The sequence below is a fragment of the Phyllopteryx taeniolatus genome, chromosome 3 (genome assembly GCF_024500385.1).
Source record: "Phyllopteryx taeniolatus isolate TA_2022b chromosome 3, UOR_Ptae_1.2, whole genome shotgun sequence".
Taxonomy (NCBI): domain Eukaryota; kingdom Metazoa; phylum Chordata; class Actinopteri; order Syngnathiformes; family Syngnathidae; genus Phyllopteryx; species Phyllopteryx taeniolatus.
The window spans coordinates 20382953-20409857 of record NC_084504.1 but is presented as its reverse complement, the minus strand read 5'-3'; the positions used below and the strand labels follow the sequence as shown (position 1 = coordinate 20409857).

Sequence of the window (26905 nt, the reverse complement as noted above, 5' to 3'; positions counted from 1 at the left end):
CAATATGTGTATTATTAAATGTAGTTAAAAGAAATTCACACACACCTCTACTATGGCATAACTCAGGGCAGCAATATTCTACTCAATACAGCACTGGCATAGAAACAGGAGTTGAAAACATTGATAGAGAGATTCGCCCATCCCTTTCAAAAATAAAAACTAATTGATCAATTAAATTTAATCTAATAGTATTACAACCTATAAAATGTTTCGGTGTATGCATATTACATACACAATATCCAAAATGATTAGAGATGGCTGTGCATTTATAGTTTAATAAAATGTTTATTATTGCAGTTTGCAACAGTATGTAAATGTACTGCAGAATACTGAGATGTTTTTCAAACATTTTGCCCAACTCATGTATCTAAATAACCAAAGTATTATTTTGTCCATTTTAAACGACAACCACAATAATAAGCATATTGTTACATAAATCTCTCTCTGACAGTGTCATTCAAAACTCTTGATCTCATTAGGATGTACCCAATTAACTCTTCAGTGAGTGAACATGGCGTGATCTGCAATGAACTATCATTAAAAGCGACTGAAGAAGTTTTTTGCCGCATTAGAAGGTTGTGTGGCATAGAAGCAGGATCAGTGGTACAGCAATACTTCAACCCAGCAAACTTGTTCATTTCCACCCCTGATAGGCTCTTTCATCTCTGGCCTATTTTCTGTGATGGTCCTAGATGAATCTCTCGCTTGCCGTCTGTAGCCGTCCTTCTCTACCTCGTTACACTTTGGATGACTTTGCTAGAGTTTGTTTCATGTTTCTTTGTGTCTCTACCTGATTTTCTTCATCTTTAAGAACACTGTTATGGCAAAGGCTCATGAAAGTGACATCCTTTCCAGCAATTATAGACACCAAAAGGTTCAGATGGATTCAGGTTTCGTTAATCAATGCGTTGAAATGTGACAAGAGCACACTAATTCACCATTGGACACACCTTGTGGTATGGGCATGTCTCCTTAAATCCATCCAGGTGGTCCCTCATGGCCAGATCTCCCCTTTTCACTTTTGTCACAGTGTCTTGAACGATGTACTTTCAAGTTGTAGCTTGCAAACGCTCAGTGGGTCTTTCATCAGAGATTCCATAACCAGACGCCATTGGGCTGATGTCTTTAACCCAATTTGAGATTTTCTTTCCCCCAAAGGAAAACTCCATACATTTTTTTTTACGTGTTACACCTTGCACAGGACCTGCTCATGCTGTCTGTCATTCAGTGGTTCCTACTATGTTTATGTTCTGGTAGTCGCATTAGCAGGTAGCTACTTGAGCTTTTCAGAGATGTGGGTTCTGGTGATTGAAAAGCATATCAAAAGTTATTGACCCATAGTTTGTGTAGAGCTGAACTTTTCTAGCTTTCTTGTTGGTAGTTTGAAAGGTGTCTTTATTCTTCAGAGCTTCAGTCTTTGCAGGTTCTTTCCTTCTTTGGTTTCGACCACAACTCGGGACTAGGTTGTCATTCAAACTGGGACTTACCTGATTACAGTAACTCGGAAGTTCCTTTTGGTTTTCAGTTGACTGGGCAGCCCGATTAGATTCCTTTTCTGGCTTGTAGTGCAACTAAAAAGCCTAATGAACAGACATTGATGGATATGAATGTTAACGAATGTCTCACAACTGGACCACATTGCTTGTGTTTTCTATAGTAGGGAGAGATGAAGCTGCATATATTGCAATATAAATATATTTTTTCCCCACACCTACTCTACAGTGCATCTAACAAGCTGCATACTTTGTTGTTGTCAAGGTCATACATTGATTCACTGATAGTAGAGGTGGAACTCTGCATTTATTGGGAAAGTGTAATTTGGTCTCTGACAGAGTCCCAGGACTTGTCCAATTACAGTATATTCCTACTGTATGACTAGTTGTCCATGAGTCTCCTTTGTCCGTCCTTTGTTTCCTTCATTGAGCCCACCGGTTTTTCAATGCATCTTCAACACCCACCTGTCCTGATGTCTCCCACTAACTGTGTCTTAATTTTGTCACAGCATCAGCAGCAGGTGGTGCAAGCAGTGGAGAGGGCCAAGCAGGTCACCATGGCTGAACTCAATGCCATCATTGGAGTGGGTGCTAATCTTTTTTTTTTTTTACACAAACATATTGAAATCGGGCGGCACGGTGGACGACTGGTTAGAGCGTCTGCCTCACAGTTCTGAGGAGCGGGGTTCCATCCCTGGCCCCCGCCTGTGTGGAGTTTGCATGTTCTCCCCGTGCCTGCGTGGGGTTTCTCCGGGCAGTCCCGTTTCTTCCCACACCCCAAAAACATGCATGGTAGGTTAATTGACAACTCTAATTTGCCCGTAGGTGTGACTGTGAGTGCAAATGGTTGTTTGTTTGTATGTGCCCTGCGATTGGCTGGCAACCAGTTCAGGGTGTACCCCGCCTCCTGCCCGATGATAGCTGGGATAGGCTCCAGCACGCCCGCGACCCTAGTGAGGAGAAGCGGCTCAGAAAATGGATGGATGGATATTGAAATCGCATTAGAAAAATATTTAGACCCTTTTGTTGTTCTATTTGATGTTAAACATCAAATTTTGTCATAAATACAAATGCACAGTATGTTGTACTTTCATATAAAAATGTAATTGTATCTGTTCTTCCAAATTTCTTTTTGTCCAAATGCAGCATTAATGGGCGCTTCTACGAAAAGCCGTTTGAGAATTTATTTAGATATCCTTGAGCTCAAGGTCAATGTTCTGATGCTTTTTTTTTTGCCTCAATAATCAGACAATTTAGCACACTAGTAGAATGACTGTCTTTCTAGTAACATTTCCTTCCACTGCTGCATTACATTTCTGTATACTATTGTAGTCTGTGGTTGCTATACTAATAGAACAAGTCACTAATGAAGCAGAACAGCATTAGCTGACATCTGTGTGCTACTCGAGAAGCGCTAAATGTTAACTAGTAGAATTTTCTAATGTCACTATTAGTACTTGTCGCACACATAACTTCAAATAGTTCACAGTTTTGCCTTCTAGTAACATGTAAATTTCCTAATAGTAGGCAAAAGTTGTCCCACTAGTCAGAACAAAGAGCGTAGCAGTTTATGGACCTTAAGCTGAATATCAAGCTTAGATTTAAATGACTGTTGAACATTTTTTTCTACGACTGCTTTCCACTACTGTATGATATCCCTGCTGACTAGTAGAGCAGCTTTGGCATAGTAATAAGACATTAATTGTATGTTACTACTAGTGAGGCAAAACTACTACTGTTTCTACTTGTAGGGTTCAGGAGTCTATTGGTGTGTGACACATGCCTTGTAGTTGGTAGTGGTATTAATCCAGCACAGTAGTTTAGTAGTAAGGTTTAGTTGCATACTGTTTTGCCAAAAGTGACACTCGTAGGGTTGCAAAGGCGTGAAAATATTTCTGGTAAATTTCACTAAAGTTTCCGGTACATTTCTGTGGGAAGTTAAAATGGGGAATTTTGGAAATATTCCAAATTGGAAACTTTCCATGGGAATTTAAAATTCCAGATATTTTACGAACCTAAGCACTAGCAGTGTAAACAACGTTAAAATACAGTTATTCTACTAGTGCGCTGAATTGTCTGACGAGTCGGGACAAAGAGTGTGCAAGTAAACGGACCCAGATCTCAAGGATGTTGAATAAATGCTTAAACTGCTTTCCATACACCTCGTGTGTGTGTGTGTGTGTGTGTGTGTGTGTGTGTGTGTGTGTGTGTGTGTGTGTGTGTGTGCGCGCTTCAGCAGCAGCAGCTCCAAGCTCAGCACCTCTCCCATGGCCACGCCATCCCTGTCCCGCTCACGCCGCACCCGGCGGGCCTTCATCCTCCCCTGCCCCCCGGCGCTGGTACTGCAAGCCTGCTGGCACTCTCCTCAGCCCTCGGCCATCAGCTGCCCCTCAAAGATGAGAGGAAACACCAGGATAGCGCTGAAGAACACCCAAGAGGTAAATCCTCTGCTACTTGTGTGCCGGTGTTGCTTTTGTTATGTATGCTAGTTGATGGGGAACGGTATTTTGTCCCAGAATGCATCACTAGTTCAGTTATCCAACAAAAATGCTTCTAGTTGTAACTGGTTCTGTAGAAATAGAAGAAAAACTGATTCATACTAAATTGCTATGGTACCTGTTGAATGTTAATGATCTGCTGGTCATTCAAAGGCACACGATTAATTACGATATAGTGTTGCCTTATGTTGCATCAGATAATCTTCCTTAAGGAGGAGAGTCAATCTCACAAATCCCACCAATTAGCTGTGTTTATCTCTGCGTTTCACATTAGGTTGATATGATTACTTTGCATGGTGCTCATTTTGAATGTTTTGTTTCTCTTTTTCTTGGCATCTACCTCCTCAGAGAGAGATTCTGTGAAGGTAAGTCCTGCATCCACTTTCTCTGTCTATCCGACCAGTTTTCTTCCCAACGTTTCCAAACTCTTTCATACAATACCACGAAGTCAATCAAGTCATAGGTTGGTAGATAGGTACTGTAGGTAGCTTGATAGATAAATAGATAGATAGATTGGTTGGTAAATTTATTTGATAGGCATATTGGTCAATTGTTATCTAGGTAAATACTGTATCAAGACGACATAAAATACCCTATTTTCACGACCATAAGGGGCACTTAAAAGTCTTAAATTGTCTCCAAAATGGACGGGCCGCCTTATAATGCGGAGCGCCTTATGTGTGCACAGAGTTCCAAAATCTGTAAATGTTGTTGTGTGACTTTGATGAGCGCTCCGCTTGACTGACTGGGAGCATTTTCTAGCGACATGCTGCTTATATAGAGGAAAGGCAGACGTGACTGAGGACAGCATGCGGACGTTAAAGTAAAGGGGGAAGGGTGCGCGTGAAAGAGGATGCTAAAGGCACGCCACCAGTAGGTATATAGCGCCGGTATGTGCATTGTGCAAAACATCCGTTTGGCTAAGGACACCCGAAAATGGCGCCTACAAAGAGACACTCTTACGAAGCAGTTTAAACTGGAAGCTATCAGTTAGGAACATGGGACTGGAGCAGCCGCGAGAGAATTCAAGATCAGCGAATCCATGGTTTGCAAGTGGAGGAAGCAGGAAAACGAGCTTCGCCAAGTCAAGAAGACGAAGCGCCCCCATATGTGAATGGATTGTGGATGCCTGGGCTAAGGTATCTCCTTTGACTGTTGTCCGAGCTTTCGTGAAAGCCGGCATAATGCTGAACAGACTGACTCCGACAATGATGAGAGGGAACCCGGCATGTTTGATGGAGAACTTGCCCGGCTGTTCGTTTCAGATACAGAAGATTAGGACTTTGATGGATTTGTGGATCAGGATTGATAAAAAAAATAATGTGAGTACATTGTTAAATACTTCAATAAAGTACAACCTAACTCAGTTTTGCTCCCGCTGCCTTTTTAAAAACATACGCTAGCGTGCATGGTAGCGTATGTTTTAGCGTGCATGCATGCTACCATATGTTTTAAGCTGCCGTATTTCTTACCATGCCTGCGCCCAATAATACGGTGCGCCTTATGTATGTGTTAAGTACAGAAATAGACCCCATGACTGAGACTGCGCCTTTTAATACGGTGCGCCTTATGGTCGTGAAAATACGGTAGATAAGGCCACAAAATTTCACCTTTAACATATATCTGCACTAAGCACAAACTTCATTTCCGATACCAGCATTTAAAAATAAACTTGTTTTCAAAATAAAATTCCAATGTGAGATTCAGATGAAATGTATTTTTTAATTCCTTTTTGACTGCTGAATGGGACCCAGCCAGAACGGGTCCCATGCAGCCCAACAGTTTAGAATCACTGATACATAAGGACAATAAAATCATTTTCACTCGTGGTGGCAGTACTTCATACACTCCACTCGTCAATTAGTCTGCAGATTCATGTATGTGGCGCATGCAATGGACACATCGGCATACACAAATGAATCCCACTGCAGCCATGTCAAAAACTTCACTGCGCAATGAGGTATGTTTCTTGCTTATAAGAACCTAACGCTGTGACAAGGGTAATCTGCTCATCCAACAAAACTCAATGCAGCTCAGTGATGTCACAATTCAGCAAAATTCAGAACAGCTTGCTCACAGACACATTATCAGAAATAGGCAGCTAACAAATATTTACTTGGTTGTGTAATTTCACCCTTGATAGGTGAGCAGACACTCCAGAGATCCAACTATTAGTATACAAGCAATTAAAAGTAACATTTCCAAAATATGTCCCCTTTAAAATGTATCAGTGCTGATTATATTAATTAGGTTGTGATGTTTCTGTTCTCTGATCAGTTTTAAAGTGAGTCTAGGGTTTTCGCCTCAGGTGTGTTTTAAGATTCAGTGATGTGCAAATGGAGATAAAAAAAAAAGAGCAGCATGGTTAGTGAAGGAAGAAAGCGCCAAAGACTAACGTTACAGCTTGTAGTAATTAGTCCCTTAAACTCTTGCCTTTTCCCAAGGCAAACGTTTGGTTTGTTGAATACTCAATGAGCAGATTAGCATTTCTTTATTCCAGCCGCATGAGCTCGACTGGTGAACACGCACACGCTTAGCAGGCTGCGTGTTCACTGGTGTTTGGGAGTTGGAGACATGAGGAATGCTTAATACGATATCTCCTGCCCCCCCATGTAGTCTATCCTCCTCCACACACAGTCACAGCTGTAGGCACTGTGATGGGAGCGATTAGCAGCGTACGAATGTGTGCGGGTGTGTGTAACGTCTTCTGGAATCGGTAGCAAAAATAGGAAGACCAAAATGATGAATGCCTTTCATTAGCGCCCTGTGGGAGTGGAAACACACACACACACACACACACACACACACACTTAGAGATGCTCTTTGACATGGCGGCCAACAGTCAGTTCATGAAACCAATAAGCCCCTTGTCAGCGGTTTACAGTTGCCTTGGCAACAGTCCACTGAAATGCATGAGCTTCTGTGGCTTAATGTCCTTGGTGTTCACACCTCATACACTGATAACGCTAACGTGGGTGTAAACAGCACATTGCACGACATGTTGGCCATACAGTGTTGTTACTTTGGTGTGTGAAGAGCTGCAGGTCTTTTACATTTTGTCTTTGTGCTGAGACTTAAGTTAATTGTAGGTTAGTTCTCAGTATCATTGACTGGCAATTAAGCAATACCTCTTTTTTCCCCCCCACGGTCCATAGTGTGCATTTGCTGGTGGCAGGATATCTACATTGTAAGTGTATTAATAGTTGTGTTGAGACAGAGTGTTAGGTGAGTAAGTGTGAGATGGATGAAAAGATGATGGACACACTAACTGACTTGAGCTTCAAGAATAGAAGCTGATACTGAGGAAAAAAATGCAGTAATCAATCTTGAACTCCCTCAGGATCGATTGTTCCGCGCTCAGTCTGATTACGTCAACATACCACTAAATGAAATTGACCATTTTGGAATGATTTTGTTAAAATTTCCGTAATGCATCAGAGACGGCCAATGGCACGATGGAGAGATGTCAATTTTGCAGGTTGGGCGGGCGGTGTCTTCCTCTCCTGGGAGTGCATTGGGGGGGGGGCATTGGTTCCCTGCGGCCTCCTCCGGATGATCGGTTGTCGTGGTGCCTCGGTGGGGCGGGCGCACCGCCCTGGGTTATAATTTACATAATCACTCCGACCACAATTCAGTTTTACAAACCTTGTACTGCATGCTTCTTCTCCTGTACTTGTCCTGTCCTATCTTGTCTTTGTCCTTCCCTCACAGGGTGTAGCACTACTGCCCCATACAACACTCATATCTAATGTGTCATTGTTCTAAATATGTAATTATTTGCTTTTCTCCTCTTGTTTACAATTAGTGCTTTGTCTTTTGTCTTTTTTTCTCACTCCCCTCCAGAAACTTTGTTCTGTTCGACTGATCGACTCTGATTCTCAATAAATCTCAATTGAAATACTAAGAAACCACAGTGGCATCTTAAAATCTCCACTGTGACACAGTAAAACTGTTCCGGCATAAAAGGTATACAGATCCTCCGTTCTGCTTGACCGAATATCCGAACGGGGGGGGGGGGGGGGGGGGGGAGAAAAAAAAAGAAAAGGTGATGTCAATTACTATTTGATAAACCACAACTTATGAACTTCCTGATGTGCTAAATACAAATTTCTATTATTTCTAATGAGTGCCATAGTTTTGTTCAGGCCTGATTAGGTTTTAGTGCTGAAATTGGTGAAGTAGAAACAAATAATGACCTACACTCTAATAGACCCACGCACACAGTCAGACACATACACATCTTCGTCTCAATTAACAGCCTGGTAACTTGAAACATATGGCTCACCCCAAATAGGTGCCTCCAATCTCTTATCCTCAGGTAGGAAAAACAGGGTTTGCGTGTCAATAACTGTACTACAACTGCTGACCAAAACAGCAGCACCCACCGCAGTACATCCGCAATTGAGAAGAATTGAAGTGTGCAGTTTTTGAAGCTGCCACTCATGTTATAAATTTATCACCTTTGCAGTATTACAGATGAACTTCAATTAGATGGAAATGTGTCTTTTCTGCCAATTGTTTCAGTCGCCTTGGTGTACACTCCATAGTGGTGTGTGCATCCATTTTTGTTCTTACGTTCTGCTATTAGGCCCATTCTTCCTCTGTCCACACTGCCCACTTTTTTGCTTTTTCTCTGCATTGTTATAATAGTCTTTTATTACAAATGATTGAAATACACTTGTACAACTAACAGGTGGGGTGTGTAATCTTGTCTATTTAGTAAAAATTCATTTTCCTTCACGTTTCCATGAGATAATCTCTAGGCTAACCTAATCAGTGTGGAGAGCATCAGTCTGCTTCATCACCCTCCTGCATAACCCTTCAACATTGTTTGCACTTACATCGAGCACTAAAATGTAAACATGACAAGTGTTACACATACACAGGCACACAAGCGCCAAACCTTGCTTCTCCCTCCCAGGATTCTTGTCATCAACACTTGCATCACGGCAAAGGGCACCGGAAAGGTTACAAGCGTGAGTTAGTGGAAAGGTCGAGTTAAATGTCCTGGTTTATTTTTCTTCTCTCTGTTGGTCGGCTGCGGGTGAGAAGAGCTTCCCAACGAGACAGCGATTGAGAAGGTCCGAGTCATCGGGAGGGATGCGCGAGAGGAGAAGTGTGCAATTAATGTTGTTTACATTCTCCAGTGCAACTATTCAAAGCCTTTTTAAAAAAAAAATTATTAAATGAGAAATGTTAACGAACTATTCCTCTAGACCAGCCTTTCCCAAGTTGGCTCGCCACCACTCCTGTCACACAAAAAAGTCACTTAAAATTGTGAATTTTTAGCTGACTCTACTGCAGTCTTAATGTCATCATTAATAAACAATGACAGCCAAAGATAATATAACAGAACTACAGTATGTATTATTGTCCCTTGAAAGGTCCTACATTGGCTGGAGCGGCAAATAAAGTTATTGTGATGTAAAACTTAATTTTGGATGTGTGTGTCTTGTCGTGTTCACTTCCAACGTGTGTTCAGTGTGAAGTCATTATTTCTTCCAGAGCTCATCTGTGTCTCCGTCCACCAGTTTTCGGACTGGAGAGAAGCACCGAGGTTCAGGCGATTACTCCGCTGACAGCAAGAAGCAGAAGACAGACGATAAGGAGTTGAGTGCTACACGCTACGTAAGTTATTTTCCAGAGCCAATTTACTATCACAAGGACCAAATTCCATGAAAGTTGACTATGGATCATTTTAACTGAAACTGAAAGCACGATACTTTATCCATCTATTTCTGTATGAAAATTTACTAGGAGAGTGACGGTGAGAAGAGTGACGACAACTTGGTAGTGGACGTCTCCAATGAGGTACGCCGCATTATGACAATCATAGCGTCTTGTGTTCTGCTCGATTAGCAAAATGAAACCGCGTTCCCTTTTTCTCTTCCTGTGTGCTCAAACAACCACCCCAGGATCCAGCCTCTCCAAGAGGAAGTCCTGCCCACTCTCCCAGGGAGAACGGATTGGACAAGAGTCGCCTGCTGAAGAAGGATGCGCCCCAGAGTCCCTCTTCTGTCGCTTCCTCCAGCAGCACACCTTCATCCAAATCCAAAGAGATTAATTTGGTGAGTGTCTGATCTTCATTTCCCTAATGTAGGTAGTTCCTATTTTTGGGAAATAAGCATTTAGTGAGTTTAGCATCACAGATGTGATATTATTAGTATTATGTATTTCACCTGAAATGACTGCTTTTAACATTTCTTTTTTTCTGGAGAATGAAAAATCGACAACACCAGTTTCAAAGTCCAGCACACCCACATCCCGCTGCGACGCTCCCACTCCCAGCAGCACCACCACCAGCCTGAGGGCTGTTCCAAGTAAGCCAACAGGAGTCGAGACACTAGGTAAGTGGTGGGTGATTTATGGCTGGGTACACACACCAATTTTTTACATCTTAACCAATTTTTATAATGTGAGAGACCCCAGATGATGTGGGCATGTGTGTGCTTTTAAAGTGTACGCGGTGTACTCCATATGCACAAAACAGCACACTACACACAACCTTATCGCCACCGACAATCATGAGTCTCCTCCCGCAAATCAGATGTCTGTACCACGACTGCTCTGTGAGAGGTAGTATGGTGCCACAGGGCATCCAAACTGCTGGACAGTACAAAGAAGAAGAAGAAATCACTATTAACACCCTAGGATAATCTCTCAGGTTAGTCTTTTTGAGACATTTGACTATTGGGCCTTTGCTGACTTTGATCAGAATGTGTCCTGATTTTCGGTAGGTGTGTACTCCGCATCATACAGTTATCTGCATAAGTATTTGGACAATGAGGAGGATGGAATATTTTTCAGTAGTCAAATTACCAAAAAGCATCCGTCCCATTAGCCATTACACATGGCAATGCCGTCTCCATGTTTCACTCATGATGTCGAATGCTTTGGATCATGAACTATTCCTTTCCTACTCCATACTTTGCTCTTCCCATCAAGCTGAAAGAAGTTGGTCAAAGATTCAAAACAGCAAAATGACAAGTGCCAGCCATCTTTGTGGAATTTTCAAAAAATCAAAAACACTTCAAACGCCTCTAAAATTGTCCATAACAAATAAATTGCCAAAGGATTGTTGACGTGACCTATTCTACTGCCCACCCTGTGCCTCTCACCTATAATGTTCCATTTTGTGCTAGTTAAGTCGAGTTTTTAGAACAAGTGATTCAGTGTGAAATGTCACAGTAATTTTGACGCGTCTTGGAATTTTGACCCATACAAGCGATTGGTGGATATTTTTAACCAAAACTTGTCAGCTCATCGAAGAAGGGGTTCCCTGAGTAGCAGATGTAATGAACCGTTGAGGAGATATGTTGAGAAATAATAAAATTTTACTGTTTCACACTAATTTGAAGGCATTTTCTGACCACATTTCTCTATAGGCGATGTCACACAAAAACACTCCCCAAAAAGGCATTTTTTTCCCGCCATAAAAACTCAATTTCTCCGGAACCCATCATCCGATTGTCAAAATTTGTGCGCCGTTGTACTCCGGTTGAAGAGGCTGTTCCAACTAGATCCCACATTTTGACAGACTGGCATTTTTGGCAAATTTTGTTACATTACTAGTCAACATTCTAAATTGTCTTCTTGTTACAGCATCTGGTCTGCGCACACCACTGGCGGTGCCGTGCTCGTATCCAGGCCCGTTTGGAATTGTCCCTCACCTTGGCATGAATGGCGAGCTGAGCGGAGCAGGCGCCCCCTACACAGGCCTGCATAGCATGAGCACTGTGGCTGCAGCCGCTGTGGCTGCTTATGGACGCACACAAGTGGTATACAAAATGCATGCATGTTCTACAAGAACCAGATGAGATATCGTTTCTTGCAGTTGTTTGAATTTACTAAGACTCCATATTGTGCATGAGTGTGATTGTGAGTGTGAATGGTTGTCTGTATGTGCCCTGCGATTGGCTGGCGACCAGTCCAGGGTGTACCCTGCCTCTTGTCCAAAGTCAAATGGAATATACTCCAGCTCACCCTAATGACAAGCACTATAGAAAAGTCTGAAGACTTTTGTCTATAGTGGCCTTCTGTTGTCTCTTAATTCAACCTTCATTTTCTCTAGGTGGGATTTGATCCTCACCATCACATACGTGTCCCTGGCCTTCCTCCCAACCTATCAGGCATTCCTGGTGGAAAACCGTAAGTCTCCTTTTTCATTCAAAATTATATATATTTACTGTCACTTACTTACAGTCACAAAATTGAGTATTCTCCTCACATTTTTGTAAATGTTTTAATATATATTTTCATTGGACAATATTGGGGGGAAAAAAAAATCTACAATGTAAAGTAGTCAGTGTACACAGCTTGATTAACAATCTAAATTTACTGTCCCCTCAAAGTAACTCAACACACAGCCATAAATGTCTAAATCGCTGTCAACAACAGTGAGTAAACCCCTAAGTGAAACTGTCCAAAGTGTGCCCAAAGTGTCAATATTTTGTGTGGCCACCATTATTTTCCCTCTTGGGCATGGAGTTCACTAGAGCTTCACAGGTTGCCGCTACAATCCTCTTCCACTCCTCTAGGATGATATCGTGGAGCTAGTAGATTTTAAAAGACACATGACACGAGGGAGCAAAATTGGTTAATTGGACCCAATTTGGACATTTTCACTTCAGAGTGTACTCACATTTATTGCCAGAAGTTTAGACATGAATGACTGTGTTTTGATTTATTTTGAGGGGACAGTAAATTTACACTGTTATAAAAGCTGTACACTGACTAATTTGTAGCAAAGTGTCATTTCTTCAGAGTTGTCCCATGAACAAAATTTGATGTGTGTACTCACTTTTATGAGTTACTGTATAGACCTATATATTTACTTTCTCCAGAGCCTACTCCTTTCACGTGAGTGCTGATGGACAAATGCAGCCAGTACCTTTCCCTCCGGACGCTCTGATCGGCCCGGCCATCCCGCGTCATGCGCGACAGATCAACACACTTAACCACGGGGAGGTGGTGTGTGCTGTCACCATCAGCAACCCAACCCGTCATGTTTACACCGGCGGCAAGGGCTGTGTCAAGGTGTGGGACATCAGTCACCCCGGCAACAAGACCTCTGTGTCACAGCTGGACTGCCTTGTGAGTCACTTCAAATGACGTTCTGACAGCTATTGAGTTCATAAATGTGCAAGATTAGAATTAAACGTCTGCCCCATCAGAACAGAGACAACTACATCCGCTCCTGTCGACTGCTCCCTGACGGACGGACGCTCATTGTGGGAGGCGAGGCGAGTACTTTGTCAATATGGGATTTGGCAACACCAACGCCGCGGATCAAGGCAGAATTAACATCATCAGCTCCTGCGTGCTACGCCTTGGCCATCAGCCCCGACTCCAAGGTCTGCTTTTCCTGCTGCTCCGATGGAAACATAGCTGTCTGGGACCTTCACAACCAGACTTTGGTTAGGTAGGCTCTCAAGTGTGTCAGTCGAAGTTCTAGTTCAGTTTTTGTCTCACAAAAAGAAAAATAGCTTCATTTCATGATATGATTGTAATCATACAATGACTATTAAGATCTGTCCATTTTCTTGACACCCTCAGTCTCCTTGCAAGTAAAATTGGTCAACTTACTTTGTTGTCTTGTTCCGACTGATGTTTTGAGTGTGCCAAGTTTTTTTGTTTTTGTTTTTGTTTCCCATGGTAGCCTACTATTTATTTAAACTTAGAGAATTCAGTCTTCAAATAAGCTTAAGTTTGCATGCTTTTGGACTGTTTGAGGAAGCCGGGATATCTAGATGGAACCTACGCACACAAAAAGTCCAATACCAACATAGGTGTCCCCTTCCAAAAATGTAATCACTCTGACTGTGAGTAGACTAGAATAGGTGGAGAAAATTGTTTTCTTTCATGCTTTGAATTATCTTAAATTTAATGTTAGTTTCTTTTCTTTAACTCATTAGACGTGTATCTTCGCATGCAAATAAATACCTAAATCAAAACAAAATATATTAATAATGGCTAGTCAAAGAGTATACAGTACATGTTTATTTGGGACTCTGTAGATTCAAACCAGCAAACATCTTGCTGTGAGGCAGCAGTACTCATTTAAAAAGTAAACAGCTGTGGCCTACATTCCGTAACCGAGTAACTTGTATATTTTTTGAGAAAACATTGTTCCTCAAAGGCTGGATTTTGATGTCAAAGCAGTATCCCCAGCTTTAAGGCAGAATACTGTTCCCTATGATTGGATTAAATGAGGGTATGTGTTGTGTACACTACAGGCAGTTCCAGGGCCACACAGATGGAGCAAGCTGCATAGACATCTCCAATGATGGCACCAAGCTTTGGACAGGAGGTCTGGATAACACCGTCCGCTCCTGGGATCTTCGAGAAGGCCGCCAGCTGCAGCAGCATGACTTTACCTCGCAGGTACACTGAATGTGACTTACTGTATATAGGCTCATCAGAGCACAATGAAAGAAAAGGGCTCTATTTACTAAGATCCCAAATAGCGGGCTCTAAATTGCGCTTTCACTCACTCTAACAGATTGTGCATGCTGTTTGTGGGCATGTTGTGTGTGATCTACTAAGAGTGGGATATTTTCCTAAGATCCCAAGTAGGCGCTAAATAGCATGTTCACTGACTAACAGATTGTGCATGCTGTTGGAAACAGATATGAAAGTGGTAGAGAGTACAATTTTTAAAAGAGGGTTTTGCACTTTTTGTAGCTCTGATGGTTTTCACCATGAAAAATTTGGGAGTGCACCGCAGGTGCAAAATGACATAAGAAGTAGAAGAATCACCTTTTATTGTCACGAACATGCATGCAAATGAAATTTGTTCTCTGCATTTAACCCATCACAGTGAACACATACACATGTGTATGGAAGTGATGGAATTGTTAGTGGAAGAGACAAACAAACATTACTGAGTTACAGAAAATAAAATCAATTCCATTGAAAATTTTCAAGAAGTCTGCAACCATGCCAACCAACCATGTTTATTTTTATTTAACTCACTCAAGTAGGTGGGAATGGACTCTGTGCACACAACAGTTACATGTTTGGGGTATGGTGGCATGCTAACTTCTGGCCAGGCAAACACATAGTGACATCTTGGGAAACGTTGAGATTCAAAACAGAGTTGACACTGAACATAGTGGCATACCGTAGTTTTGGTTGGAGGAGCAGTCCCTTTGTACTTAAAAAAAAAAAAATATATATATATCTCATCCTTGTACCATCACCGAACTATTTGAATATATATTACACAACCACACATCACACATTTAAAGAATTAGGTCATTTTTCCGATGGTATCCCAGTGTCTTAACACAAACGGAAACCAGAAGCTCCCCAACCTAACCTTTCCATCGGTAATGCTTGAAGTGTTGTCGTGCATATGGTCCATTTGATGTATGTGGCAATCCTGTGTAATATTGCGTTTATAAATTGGGACAGCTAACCTGGAAAACTGCTCTGGGAGGGGACAGCTTCAATTCTCGCAGTGCGTTAAAATGACCCAGATGCAAAGAAATGCAGAGTTGAAAGGAGTTTTGTTATTGGTGATATGACGTGACTCCTCCTTGTAACTGGCTCCAAGTGACAGGGGGCGAGTGTGGTGTAAGACCCAAATGTAGCACACAGAGTCCCCGGAATAGTTGGAAAATGATTTAAATAATGACTAAGATCAACTGTGACAGGTCACTTCAAAGTACAGAGCAGTCAACTGCACAATCGAGAGGGTGAGGCTTTGAAGATTGGCCAAAGTGATGCAATGCATCGTAATCCCCAGATAGCAGGCCAGGAATGCTTAAACTTCATTGCTGTCTTAATCCACAATTCTCAGAGAGCAGAATGGGGCAAACTGGAAACTCAGACTGTGTTGACCCTGCAGCAGAATCCCAAACTGCCACAGGAACTGGGAAACAGACTAGCAGGGCTTGAGGGTGTAAACAGAAGGCTGGTCCAACAGCCACAGGAACAGGCAATCTTGAGCTGGCAGTTATCCCGGTTGTGGACGGAAAGCAGAAGGCTGGGCAAACAGCCAGCACGAACAAACGAACTTGATCTGGCAGAACTCTCGGTCGTAAATGGTGGAGGCCCATTGAAATTCACTTCTTTTTATAACAGGAAAGACAAAAGTGTATAATGATAAAGTCAAAAACAGCTTCATAAAAATTGTGTGAGTTGCAAAGTGTACATGTTGCACTTCAAACTCTGCTGATACTAGTGTTGGGAATGATTAAACCAATGCGACTGTATGGCCGTTTGTAAAGGGGAGAGATACAACTGTATTGGTAGCAGACTCCATAATCGATACAAAATCCGCCAGGAATCTTTAGATACATCGGTTGTAGGGGTGTGGACTGGATATCGCGAGGTTAGGAATCGGTTGCCTGGGGCTTTACATGTCTCATCTCTTAAAACAAGCGTGAGCGCTCTCTCGCTGTGCGCCGTGGATGTAACGTTATGCTTACAACCAAAAACAGCAGTGGTGGGCACTAGCGACACTACTAGCTTAACTACATTCCTCCGTAGCACCACTATTTCAACATCAAATAGTTTTTCAGTAGTTAAGCTACTTTTGTGGTTACAGCGATAGCAAAGTAGCGTTAGCAGATGATACATTTTCCACGGAAGTTGTGAACATTGAATGCAAAGTCATGTTACATACCTTATCTCAAGTCTGCTGGCAGCAAAATGTGGCAGATCGTAAACATACAGGCAATATGGCAAAGGTGGCTACATCTTGGCAATTCCCATGGGCTATATACGTCAGCAAACTAATGCTTCTTCTCAAGCCCATTTAGTCGTGTCGCTCCCATACTGAACCGAATCGTTCCGCCCTTAAAGATCGTTTTGGAATTGAATTGTAACCCGTGTATCTAGCTATGCATCGACTCGGCCTCGTGCCAGAGATTCCCAACCCTAGGGGATACAAGTGCATGGATAATCCTAGCTACTCATTAAACCCATTACACTCTAATAACAACGGTAAAGACATGCAATCGTGCTGACACTTTGACAAGTTAACATCAACATCAACAAATTAACAAACATCTTCAGAAAACAAATCAAATCATCCTACACATAAAAAAATGTAATTACAATCTTCAGAAAACAAATCAAATTAGGAAAAAATCTTGAAACTTCCTTTCAGACACCTATTTCTGGTATTTTAAGTTTGAAAAAAAAATGTACTTTAGTATTTTTTCTTTTTTTTGTGCAACAATTTTGATCTTTTGATGGAAAATGACTACCAATAATTGAAATACTAGAATCAGTAGAATTAATTGATTTAAAAATTCAGTGGGTCATGCCTTCACCGTTATTGATCACATTATATGAAAATGACCCATACTCCGCACAAAACGAACTACGTGGTAACGTTGCCTGTTAGGTTGTCGCAATTTTGGGTTTTCCTGGTTAGTAGATAAGCTTCCACATCTATTTGCAATTAGTTTTTCGCCATTTTGAATGTGCTAAACTTTTAGTAAATCAGGCCCAATGTGTTCTAGACCGTGCAGACATGATGAACTGTTGTTGCAGATCTTCTCACTGGGATACTGTCCAACTGGCGAGTGGCTGGCGGTGGGAATGGAGAACAGCAATGTGGAAGTCCTACATGTCTCCAAACCTGACAAGTACCAGCTCCACCTACATGAAAGCTGCGTGCTCTCACTCCGATTTGCTCACTGTGGTTAGTCAATGTTGTGTTGTTGCGTTCGATCTTACAAAGGAAGAAATTGCTGGTCATATGTAGATCACATCATTGGGGCAGTTGTGTTGCTGGATGTGTTTGGTGCAAGCTCATTCGCTGTGCTGTCGCTTGCAGGGAAGTGGTTCGTCAGCACAGGAAAGGACAATTTGCTTAACGCCTGGAGAACCCCGTATGGAGCGAGCATATTCCAGGTAACTTAAGAAACACATATGGCCAATCAGTATCCAGTCTTTTCTTTGAGTCTTGCATTAGGAAGTAAAGAGATATAGAAAGAAGCAGTGTTATAAAGAGAAGAGATATTGAGAAGGGGTTGAGATCAGAGGATGTCGCCGATCTTTGTCAACTGTTGGCCTATCCTGTGAAGCCGTTTTGAACCTCTTTTGTGATAAAGAGCTATACGAATAAACTTGACTTAAAACCAACAAAAGATAGATGTAAATAAATGAAAAAATTGATAGAAAACATTACCAAAGGAAATGGAGATATAGAGAATCAATTAAAGATACTAGAAAATGAAATTGTGATAAACACAAGAAGGTAAAGCTATAAAGAGGACAGATATCAAGAAGCAATATAGAGAAGGACTCAAAGTAAATACAGAGAGAAGGAGGCAGCACTGTGTCCTACTCGTCACTATGTCTGCCTCACATTTCTGAGGTTCTGGGTTTGAATGTGGACTCTGGCCTTCCTGTGTGAAGTTTGCATGTTCTCCCTGTGCTTGCGTGGCTTTTCTCTGTAATCCTCCTCCCACAGAGCAAAAACATGCATGTTAAGTTTGTTGAAGACTCTAAACTTGAGCTTATCCGAGCTGACTTCAGGCAAAAGCAAGAAGCGGGGTAGACCCTGGACTGTTGGCCAGCCAATGGCAGGGCAAATACAAACAAACGAACATTCACAATCACATTCTCACCTATGGACAGTTTAGTCTTCAACAAACCTAACGTGCATGTTCTTGGAATGTGGTAGGAAGCCAGAGTACCTGGTGAGGCCCACACAAGCACAGGAAGAAACATACTAACTCCACACACGAAGGCCAGAACTCCGATTCAAACCACCAACCTCAGAAGTGTTAGGCAGACATGCTAACCACAAGGACCACCGTGCCACCGTCATGCAGTACACAGTATAGAGACAAATTAGACATATTGTGGAGGAGAGACAGAAGTAAAATATAGAGAACCAATGAATGAAAGATCTAGAGAAGTATTCCACAGGGAAGGAAGTCCTTTATACACTGTCAACAGAAAATATTGGAGCGATTGAAAAGGGTGTAGAAGTAGACCCGTAGAGCAGGAATTGGAAATACAGTGGTGCCTTGACTTACTACTTTAATTTATTCAGTGACCACGCTCGTAACAATCGTATGTTAAATCAACTTTCCCCATTGAAATGAAATGAAATGCCAGTAATCCGCTCCAGCGCCCCCAAAAACAGCCTACAAACATTTTTGCAACATATTTTTTTAGAAAAATAGCACTCTACAGTATTGTACTTTACAAAAACATAGTCATAATGTGATTTTATTGAACGAAAATAATTAAATAGTTTGTGCATCTTGTATAAAAAGAAGCATAGATACACAAAGGGATGACACTGTAGATTTTGTATCGTAGCACTGCAGGTGTTTTTTTACTTAACTGTTGAAGGAGTAGTTGTCTGTTGGGGGGCAGTTGTATGTACAAAGTAGTATTAATCTTGAAAACCGTAAACATAGTGGATCTAAAGTGAAGTGGTAGTTTTGAAACTTGTATTGGATGTTCACATACCGTATTTCCTTCACCCTGACAGTCTAAGGAGTCGTCCTCGGTGCTGAGCTGCGACATCTCCGTGGACGACAAGTACATTGTGACCGGCTCTGGAGACAAGAAGGCCACTGTCTATGAGGTCATATACTAGGGGAGGGTGCGGGGGTCATCCTCCTACCCAGCCACTGTTCAATGTGGCCAACCCTGTGTACCATATACAATATGTATAATAGGGATGTTCAGTTGTTCTTGGACTTTTTTATGGCTGGTCAGAAGGAAGCACAGAGATTTTGTTTTCAGTGAGTGAATGTCCATTCATACTGAGCATATGTTGCATAATGAATGTCTGGATGACATTCCTTTTTACTTTCTTTTTGTGTTTGCCTAGGTGTGTGGCACCAACACAAGCTTGTGTCTGTTTACGTATATACTTATTCCCGTGTGTATGCTTGAAAGAGGGCTGCGTTGGTCCTGCCTACCGCATACAGTATTAACGTTTGACACTGGATTTAGCCATCAAAACTATCTTACCAGTGGGTTAATATGACAATATTAATGTTTTTAATTTTTTATGGTGTTGAAACACAGTGAAGTTGTGGTTAGTACGTCTGCCTCTAAGTCGAGAGGCCCTTGGGTTTGAATCTCAGCTCAGGCCTTCCTGTATGCAGATTGCATGTTCTCCCTGTCTAATATATGTCAGAAATCAGCTAGGATAAACTCCAGCTCACCCGTGACCCGAATTAGCAGAAGATGGAGATATTAAATGCTTTTATATTTTTTGTCTACACTCCCAATCTTGCTTTCTTGTGTGGACTTTTAATATCACAATTTGCCTTTCAATATTGTTAATTTGAAAGAATGAATGAAAGTCATCCATCAAGACGCTGAATACATGCTTGTTGACAACAGTGGCACTTTGAGAAAAAATCAGAAAGTCTGATATCCCTTCAGTTCAGACAGTATGAGTGTGTGTCTGTGTGTGTTTGTGTTTACCTTGTGTGTGTATGTATGTAATAACAAGATTGCCCGGCAGTGCCCTCACTTCTGACTGGCCTTTTTGCACTTTCGGTTGTGCCCCCTCAATTGAAACTTTGCTGGATGCAGACGCAATTCCTTTTCACTATAGACCATGTGGTAGTTCTCTAGAAAAACGAGAAGTGGTCTATGGTGTGTCTCTTACCTATCTTGGACGGACTTATGTTTGCTTGTAGGAATAAAACAAAAACACAGTGCCTTTACCCTTCTCTGTCCAACTGGAATGTGACAGACCTGACTGGATATTAGTTTTTGGGGGGGGGAGGCTGGGGTGTTGCCGTATTTAAAAAAAACAAAAAAAAAAAACAAAAAACAAAAAAAAGATAAACAAGATTAACTGTAAAATGAGTTTTTATTCCCATTTTTTCTTTCTTAAAACATGCATGTAAAACACACCACTATACCTCCTGCTGTCTTTTTGATCGTTTGAAGCATAATGACATTCTTACACTCCAGATTTGGCTGTTTTCCCCCCTGATAGATGGCTAAATATACCATAATAGTCACGGAGTATAAAAATAGCCACCCTTACCACAATAAGAAAATGGGTGATGAGCGTGCGCTTTCCTTCACTACTCACTAATGTACCAATTTGTGTTTTTACTGTGAAACCTGTCCCCAGCCATTAACTTGAAAAACTCACCTGGCCGCAGTTTTCGTGCTCTTTCTGAAATGCCACGATGCCAAAAGCTGGCACCAATGCCCTGTTTAATAGGGAAGTTGTACATTTGTGTCAAGGAAGTATGTAGAAGTGATACATCTCGATTGAGAGACAAGCTTTGTATGTCTAGGAGAAGCTAAGGTTCTTAGCCGAATAAGTTATGCGGGAGTCTTCACCACCTACGTAAAGTATGTACACGCACACTTATGTTGCATATTTTTTATTTTTTTTAATCAAAGCATCTGTTAGGCATTTATTTTGAACGGTATTGATGTTGAGGAGTTTGAAATTATATTAACATGTTTACAGTTTAAACTATTAATGTACGTATTCGCGACAGGGCTTGCTCAGTGTCCCAGGCGAATAGCAGGGGATTGCCGTCTTTCAAAACAAAGTTACCAAAGAAATAATGTGAAGTGAGTTAATCCAAACTGTCGCCATCATAAAATATTTATTAACTATAAGAAAGGTTTCAAGTAACAGTTAACATTCCTAAGTGTCTTAAAAGTACAAAGTTAATCACTGTAAAACAAAGTATTCAACAAAATAAAACAAAATAAAATAAAGCTGCTCACCATTTGAATATGCCAGACAAGTAATGGACAGTGAACTGGAAGGTGTTTGGGTAGCAATTTCGTTGGTACGGCCACAATTAAGCATTGTTGTATTTAATTGTATTGCTCATATTGTACAGAGCAGACAACCTTTCTGGTGTCACAGTAATGCTTCTTCTTCTTGTTATCATTACACTTTCCTCTACCATCAGTGGTACCCTGTGGCATGACAAAATACCCCCAAAAAGCAAAAAATGTAGAGTCAATCCTTTTGATGTCTTATTAGATTTACCGGCATCGCACATGATGATGGTTTGACTTATGAAGCATATTTTCCCAGGTAAAAATATTGAAGTCCAAATTGTACCACTTTTGGAATTTCCACTATCTGTATATGATGCATATACTGTAGCTTTACCTGTTTTTTTTCCCTCCATTTTTTTCTGCCCTCTGCAGTGAAACACTCAATTTGAAGGAAAGTATGTTAGTTTTATTTATCTCAATTACTCAAATTTCAGTGTTTCAAAATAATAACATGACCTAACACAACTGTGAAATACTCTGCTTTAAACCAAGTATAAATGCACACATTGGAAATTAGTAAAATAACTTTAACAACCAATATAAGAAAAGTTATTGGTACTATCTTGGATAATATTTCTGGTATTTATTTTATGTCATGTTAACAGTTGTGCAGGCAAATATGTGCTGAAGTCAAGAATAGATGCTTGACACGTGTGTGCATGTAAGAAGGTACAAGGCTTATAACTAACTGCCTTTATGTAATCATGACGTTATAGCTCAGTTCATGCATTTTCTTCATTATTTTCTGCACTTGTTTCTGCTTTTTACTACTGTAAAAATGTACTGTGCAACTTTCTGATACTGAACTATTACATCAAGTGATGATAGTGCGTGAAACTTTTAGCTTGGAAGAAGTTGTGATGGTATTGTACAAGAACTGTAAACATGTAATTATTTTAAGTTTAAAAAGAAACTTCCTGTCAATAACAGTTGTGTTTCTTCTATACAAATGCCCTTTGTCACCCCCCCCCCCCCCACAAATCTTTTTTTAATCCAGTCTGCAGTTGATTTTATTAAATTATTGTGTGGATTTTTTCTGTGTAAAATGTGCTCATTGTTCCATATCCCATATCTTGTGTGAGTAAAATAGTTCAGCGTAATACAAAGGAAATGCTTGAATATAACAAAATAGTAACTTTTTGTTAAAAACCTCAAATATATACAGTGTTTTTCAAAAATCTCAAATATTCAATTAAATAATTCAACAGGCAGTTTTTCCTCATCCAGGTTTAGCCATCCATTTTCTGAGCCGTTTCTCCTCACTAGGGTTGCGGGCGTGCTGGCGCCTATCCCAGCTAGGAGGCGGGGTACACCCTGAACTGGTTGCCAGCCAATTGCAGGGCACACATAAACAAACAGACCATTCGCACTCACATTCAGACCTACGGGAAATTTACAGTTGTCAATTAACCTTGCATGCATGTTTTTGGGATGTGGGAGGAAACCGCCGTGCCCGGAGAAAACCCACGCAGGCACGGGGAGAACATGCTAACTCCACACAGGTAGGGCCGGGGATTGAACCCCGGTCCTCAGAACTGTGAGGCAGACGCTCTAACCAGTCATCCACCGTGCCTCCCATCCATATTCATGAAAATTTTTATTATGGTATCGCAAAAAGTACTTCTCCAAGTACCACCATAATGACCAACATTAAACATTACAGTAGTGTAGTAGGCCGGTTAAATATGTGAAAATAAGAAACTGTACTTAATGATTCAATTAAAAGGTATTGCATGTAAAAGTTAACTATATGAAATGTTTTTTTAATGACTAAATGCAAATGTATAGTACAGGTACTTCAAAGTTAGATACAACTGAATTGTACTTAACATGTACTGTGATGAATTTTTTATTTTTTTATTTTATTTTGTATAAATTAAGTTCTAAACATTAGACAGTTTTGACATAATTCAGTGATTATTTTGCTTACCATTACAGAGACATACCACCAGAATTTCGATAATTTAGATGTCAGTTGTTTATAGAATAATTTTTACTCTATAAAAAAAATATATATATATGTTCTCCCAAGGGCGGCACGGTGGAGACTGGTTAGCACATCTCACTCACAGTTCTGAGGACCCAAGTTCAAATCTGGCCTCGCCTATGTGGAGTTTGCATGTTCTGTCTGTGCCTGTGTGGGTTTTCTTTGGGTACTCCGGTTTCCTCGCACATCCCAAAAACGTGGTAGGTTAATTGAAGACTCTAAATTGCCCATAGGTGTGATGTGAGTGCGAATGGTTGTTTGTTTATATGTGCCCGCCGATTGGCTGGCTACCAGTTCAGGGTGTACACCGTCTCTCGCCCGAAGATAGCTGGGATAGGCTCCAGCACGCCCGCGACGCTGGTGAGAATAAGTGGCATGCAAAATCAATGAATGAATAATAATAAGGAAAATATTACAAACAACACTTGGTATAGTTTAGTGCAGTTTGTAAACTATACCCACGATACATTTAACATTAACATTGTTAAATTACAGATCTCTAACAGCGTCAATTCAAAGTTTCTGGATGCAGCCAGTACAGCTCATTTGTGCATGTGTGCCTAATCAAGTGTCCTGTGAGTGTATATTGGCACCAAAAAAGCAGTTTTTTGGATAGTGGTATTGAAATACTGTACTCCACACGTCGGTAGAAGTGGATGATCCAAGTGAGGGCTGTGGAGGAGGATGATGATGCTCCACCATTGCAGTGAATGATCCTCCTGTTAGCGCTCTCCAGCAGCAGGTCCTTCAGAGAAGCCCAAAAGGTGCGGTTGTGATGTGAAACGGGCCACCCCACTTTCGTGTGTTATATTAGGAGCTCTTTCATGTGGAAATTTGGCCACTTTGCATGCAGAAATAGAAGGAGGATTAAACAAACACACACTGGAATACTGTATTTGAAGATGGTGAAACTGGTGAAAATGAAACATGGAGCAGATGGCGCTGTGGTTAAAAACAACAACAGAATACCTGTATTACTTTTTACGAATTAGTGATTCAATTGTGGAATTGTGTGAGGGGGCCATTGGAATGCACATTTAGTATTTTTACAGTTGAACTTTTAACAGACCTACTGTACACATTACCACCGCCACTTTTCTAAAATACGACAGTAAGCCCTAATTTATCACGGGGGTTACGTTCCAGAAACCCCCGACAAAGACACGAAATCTGCGATGTTGCGACCAATTATTTATTATATTAATAATACAAGTTTCATATATGCTATTCAATGCCAATATGTGATACTTCAGAGAGGTGCAGGTATTTTATTTGCCCACTTGAGGTCACATCCACTCTACACAAGCACACACCTATTAAAGGCTATGCTTGAGAGATGTAAACAACAGCCAATGTAGATATGGTGTGAACAAAATATTTCCTGGCTTTAGCATTGGCACCGTTGGCACTGACGGTCCTGGCTATTTAGTCAGTGAAAAGCATTATAGGAACCCAGAAGTCATTGTGTTGATTGTTTTAACTACAGTACTGTAGCTGTACAAAATGAAGCTAAACGTTGCTCTTGCATTATTTTTCTGTCGGTATTGTTATGAGTGTGTGCATTAGCTACTCGTCGAGCTAAGGTTTGAATTTGTTTCACAAAAGTCTAACTGTGGCTTATGTTTTAAACAGTGGCTTTTACGTTATTTGTATGCTAAAGCAATTTGGAGAGTTTCCAAATGTATGAGTTGATATTACTCAGTAAGGTTTATTTTTCTGCTAAGAATAAGAGCCCAATTGAATTTATATGAGTCATTGCAGCAACATTAAAATAAAGCAATACTGTATAAAGCAAACTGTATCAGAAATGTGCAGGTGAGTAACTGCACTACACTGACCTATATATATATATATATATATAAAATCAGTATTTAATTGAATTTGCAATAAATGAACTGTGATATGGCGAGGGATTACTGTAATTTACTTTGACGATATGTCAATTCATTTGAACCGAAAAAGTTGAGAACATCGCAACTTTGTGCGTCAAGCAATAACGACACCTCTGCCGTTGCTGGTTAGCTCACGTTTTTAATTAACCATTGGACAAAGCTAGAACATACACAAGCGGCCATGACACTTGCACTTTCTACCAACAATGAGCTAACCTTAGCTCCTCCCCTCAAAACAGAGATCTTCAAACAGAGATGTCATATTTCTCTGACACTGATAACCTTTTCACTTCACGTTTATTAGCACATTTCTAGACAACCCCTTATAATGTCTCCACAAGGGGGCGAATATTCCCCATTGAAATGGCAATGTTTTACAGGTAATTCGGAAAGAAAACCATTTCAAGTAGCATTTTGCTTCAAATCCTGCCCTGTGCAGCCGCACATATTGCACATATCAGAAACCGCCACTAAATGTCTTTGCAGTGTGGGGCAACAAGGCCCTCCATAAGCAATTACCTTGGAAACAGCATATTATGCATGAGTATGCCAATTTGCTTGTAATTGCGCTTGGATGAATTCAATTCAATTCAATGGTTGGAATTTGATAATTTAAAACACCTTATTAAGGACACTTTAAAGTTTTTCAAAAAAGTATTATTTGAGACATTTCTAACAAGAAGTGATGCTGCTGACAATTTGGTTCTCTGTTACAGGGCAGACCGATGATTAATTCATGTCCATGCCGCCCCTTAACGAGGTTGTCCACGTGAGTGGGCAGGAGGGAGCCGCACTCAGCAACGCTTTGATATCCTTCATTTAAGGCCGTGTCGGCCATTAACGATTTTTTCAGTTGGTAAACGAGCATCATTATCGCTTTCAAAAAGTAGAGGGAGGACAGAGTTTCCGGTGTGGGGTGGGGGGGGCTCATTATGTGCGTGTATGTGTGTGTACTGGTATTCTGTAAAGACAAAACTTTTCAGTGTTTTTTTTTTTTTTATGTCACTTTATTCACCAAGTCACACAATGGTTAATGGTATAAATATTCATGATAACATCATTTTTGATGCGTCCACTATAGTCCTGTTTTCTACATGTTTTTTTTAATTTCCAGTGATTCAGTGGAGTTGGCCATTAATGGACTGATGCTGATCCTGAGTATCCCATTCCAAAAATATTCCTATACACGTGCTTCACACAAAAAAAAGATGGAAATTCATCTACCTGTGAATTTCACACGGTGATTTGTAATGCATTCCCAGAGCATTCATTTCATGT

The 26905-nt window shown here is 40.9% G+C and overlaps 1 protein-coding gene across 4 annotated transcripts in view; it reads left to right on the top strand.

Annotated features, from left to right (window-relative positions):
* Positions 1 to 22778, top strand: part of LOC133475068 (transducin-like enhancer protein 4) — a 37947-nt gene extending 15169 nt beyond the window's left edge. For 2 of the 4 annotated variants that reach the window (XM_061767418.1, XM_061767420.1), the window contains exons 6-20: positions 2003 to 2077; positions 3730 to 3931; positions 4340 to 4356; positions 9497 to 9619; positions 9749 to 9802; positions 9907 to 10059; positions 10209 to 10338; positions 11594 to 11769; positions 12063 to 12139; positions 12835 to 13084; positions 13165 to 13412; positions 14227 to 14374; positions 17498 to 17648; positions 17784 to 17860; positions 19458 to 22778. In XM_061767418.1, the coding sequence (XP_061623402.1) occupies positions 2003 to 2077; positions 3730 to 3931; positions 4340 to 4356; positions 9497 to 9619; positions 9749 to 9802; positions 9907 to 10059; positions 10209 to 10338; positions 11594 to 11769; positions 12063 to 12139; positions 12835 to 13084; positions 13165 to 13412; positions 14227 to 14374; positions 17498 to 17648; positions 17784 to 17860; positions 19458 to 19565 (1989 nt within the window). In that variant the 3' untranslated portion in view covers positions 19566 to 22778. The remainder of the gene's footprint in view (positions 1 to 2002; positions 2078 to 3729; positions 3932 to 4339; positions 4357 to 9496; positions 9620 to 9748; positions 9803 to 9906; positions 10060 to 10208; positions 10339 to 11593; positions 11770 to 12062; positions 12140 to 12834; positions 13085 to 13164; positions 13413 to 14226; positions 14375 to 17497; positions 17649 to 17783; positions 17861 to 19457) is intronic. The other 2 variants (XM_061767419.1, XM_061767421.1) reach the window with 2 other exon arrangements.
* The last annotated feature ends 4127 nt before the right edge of the window (positions 22779 to 26905 follow it).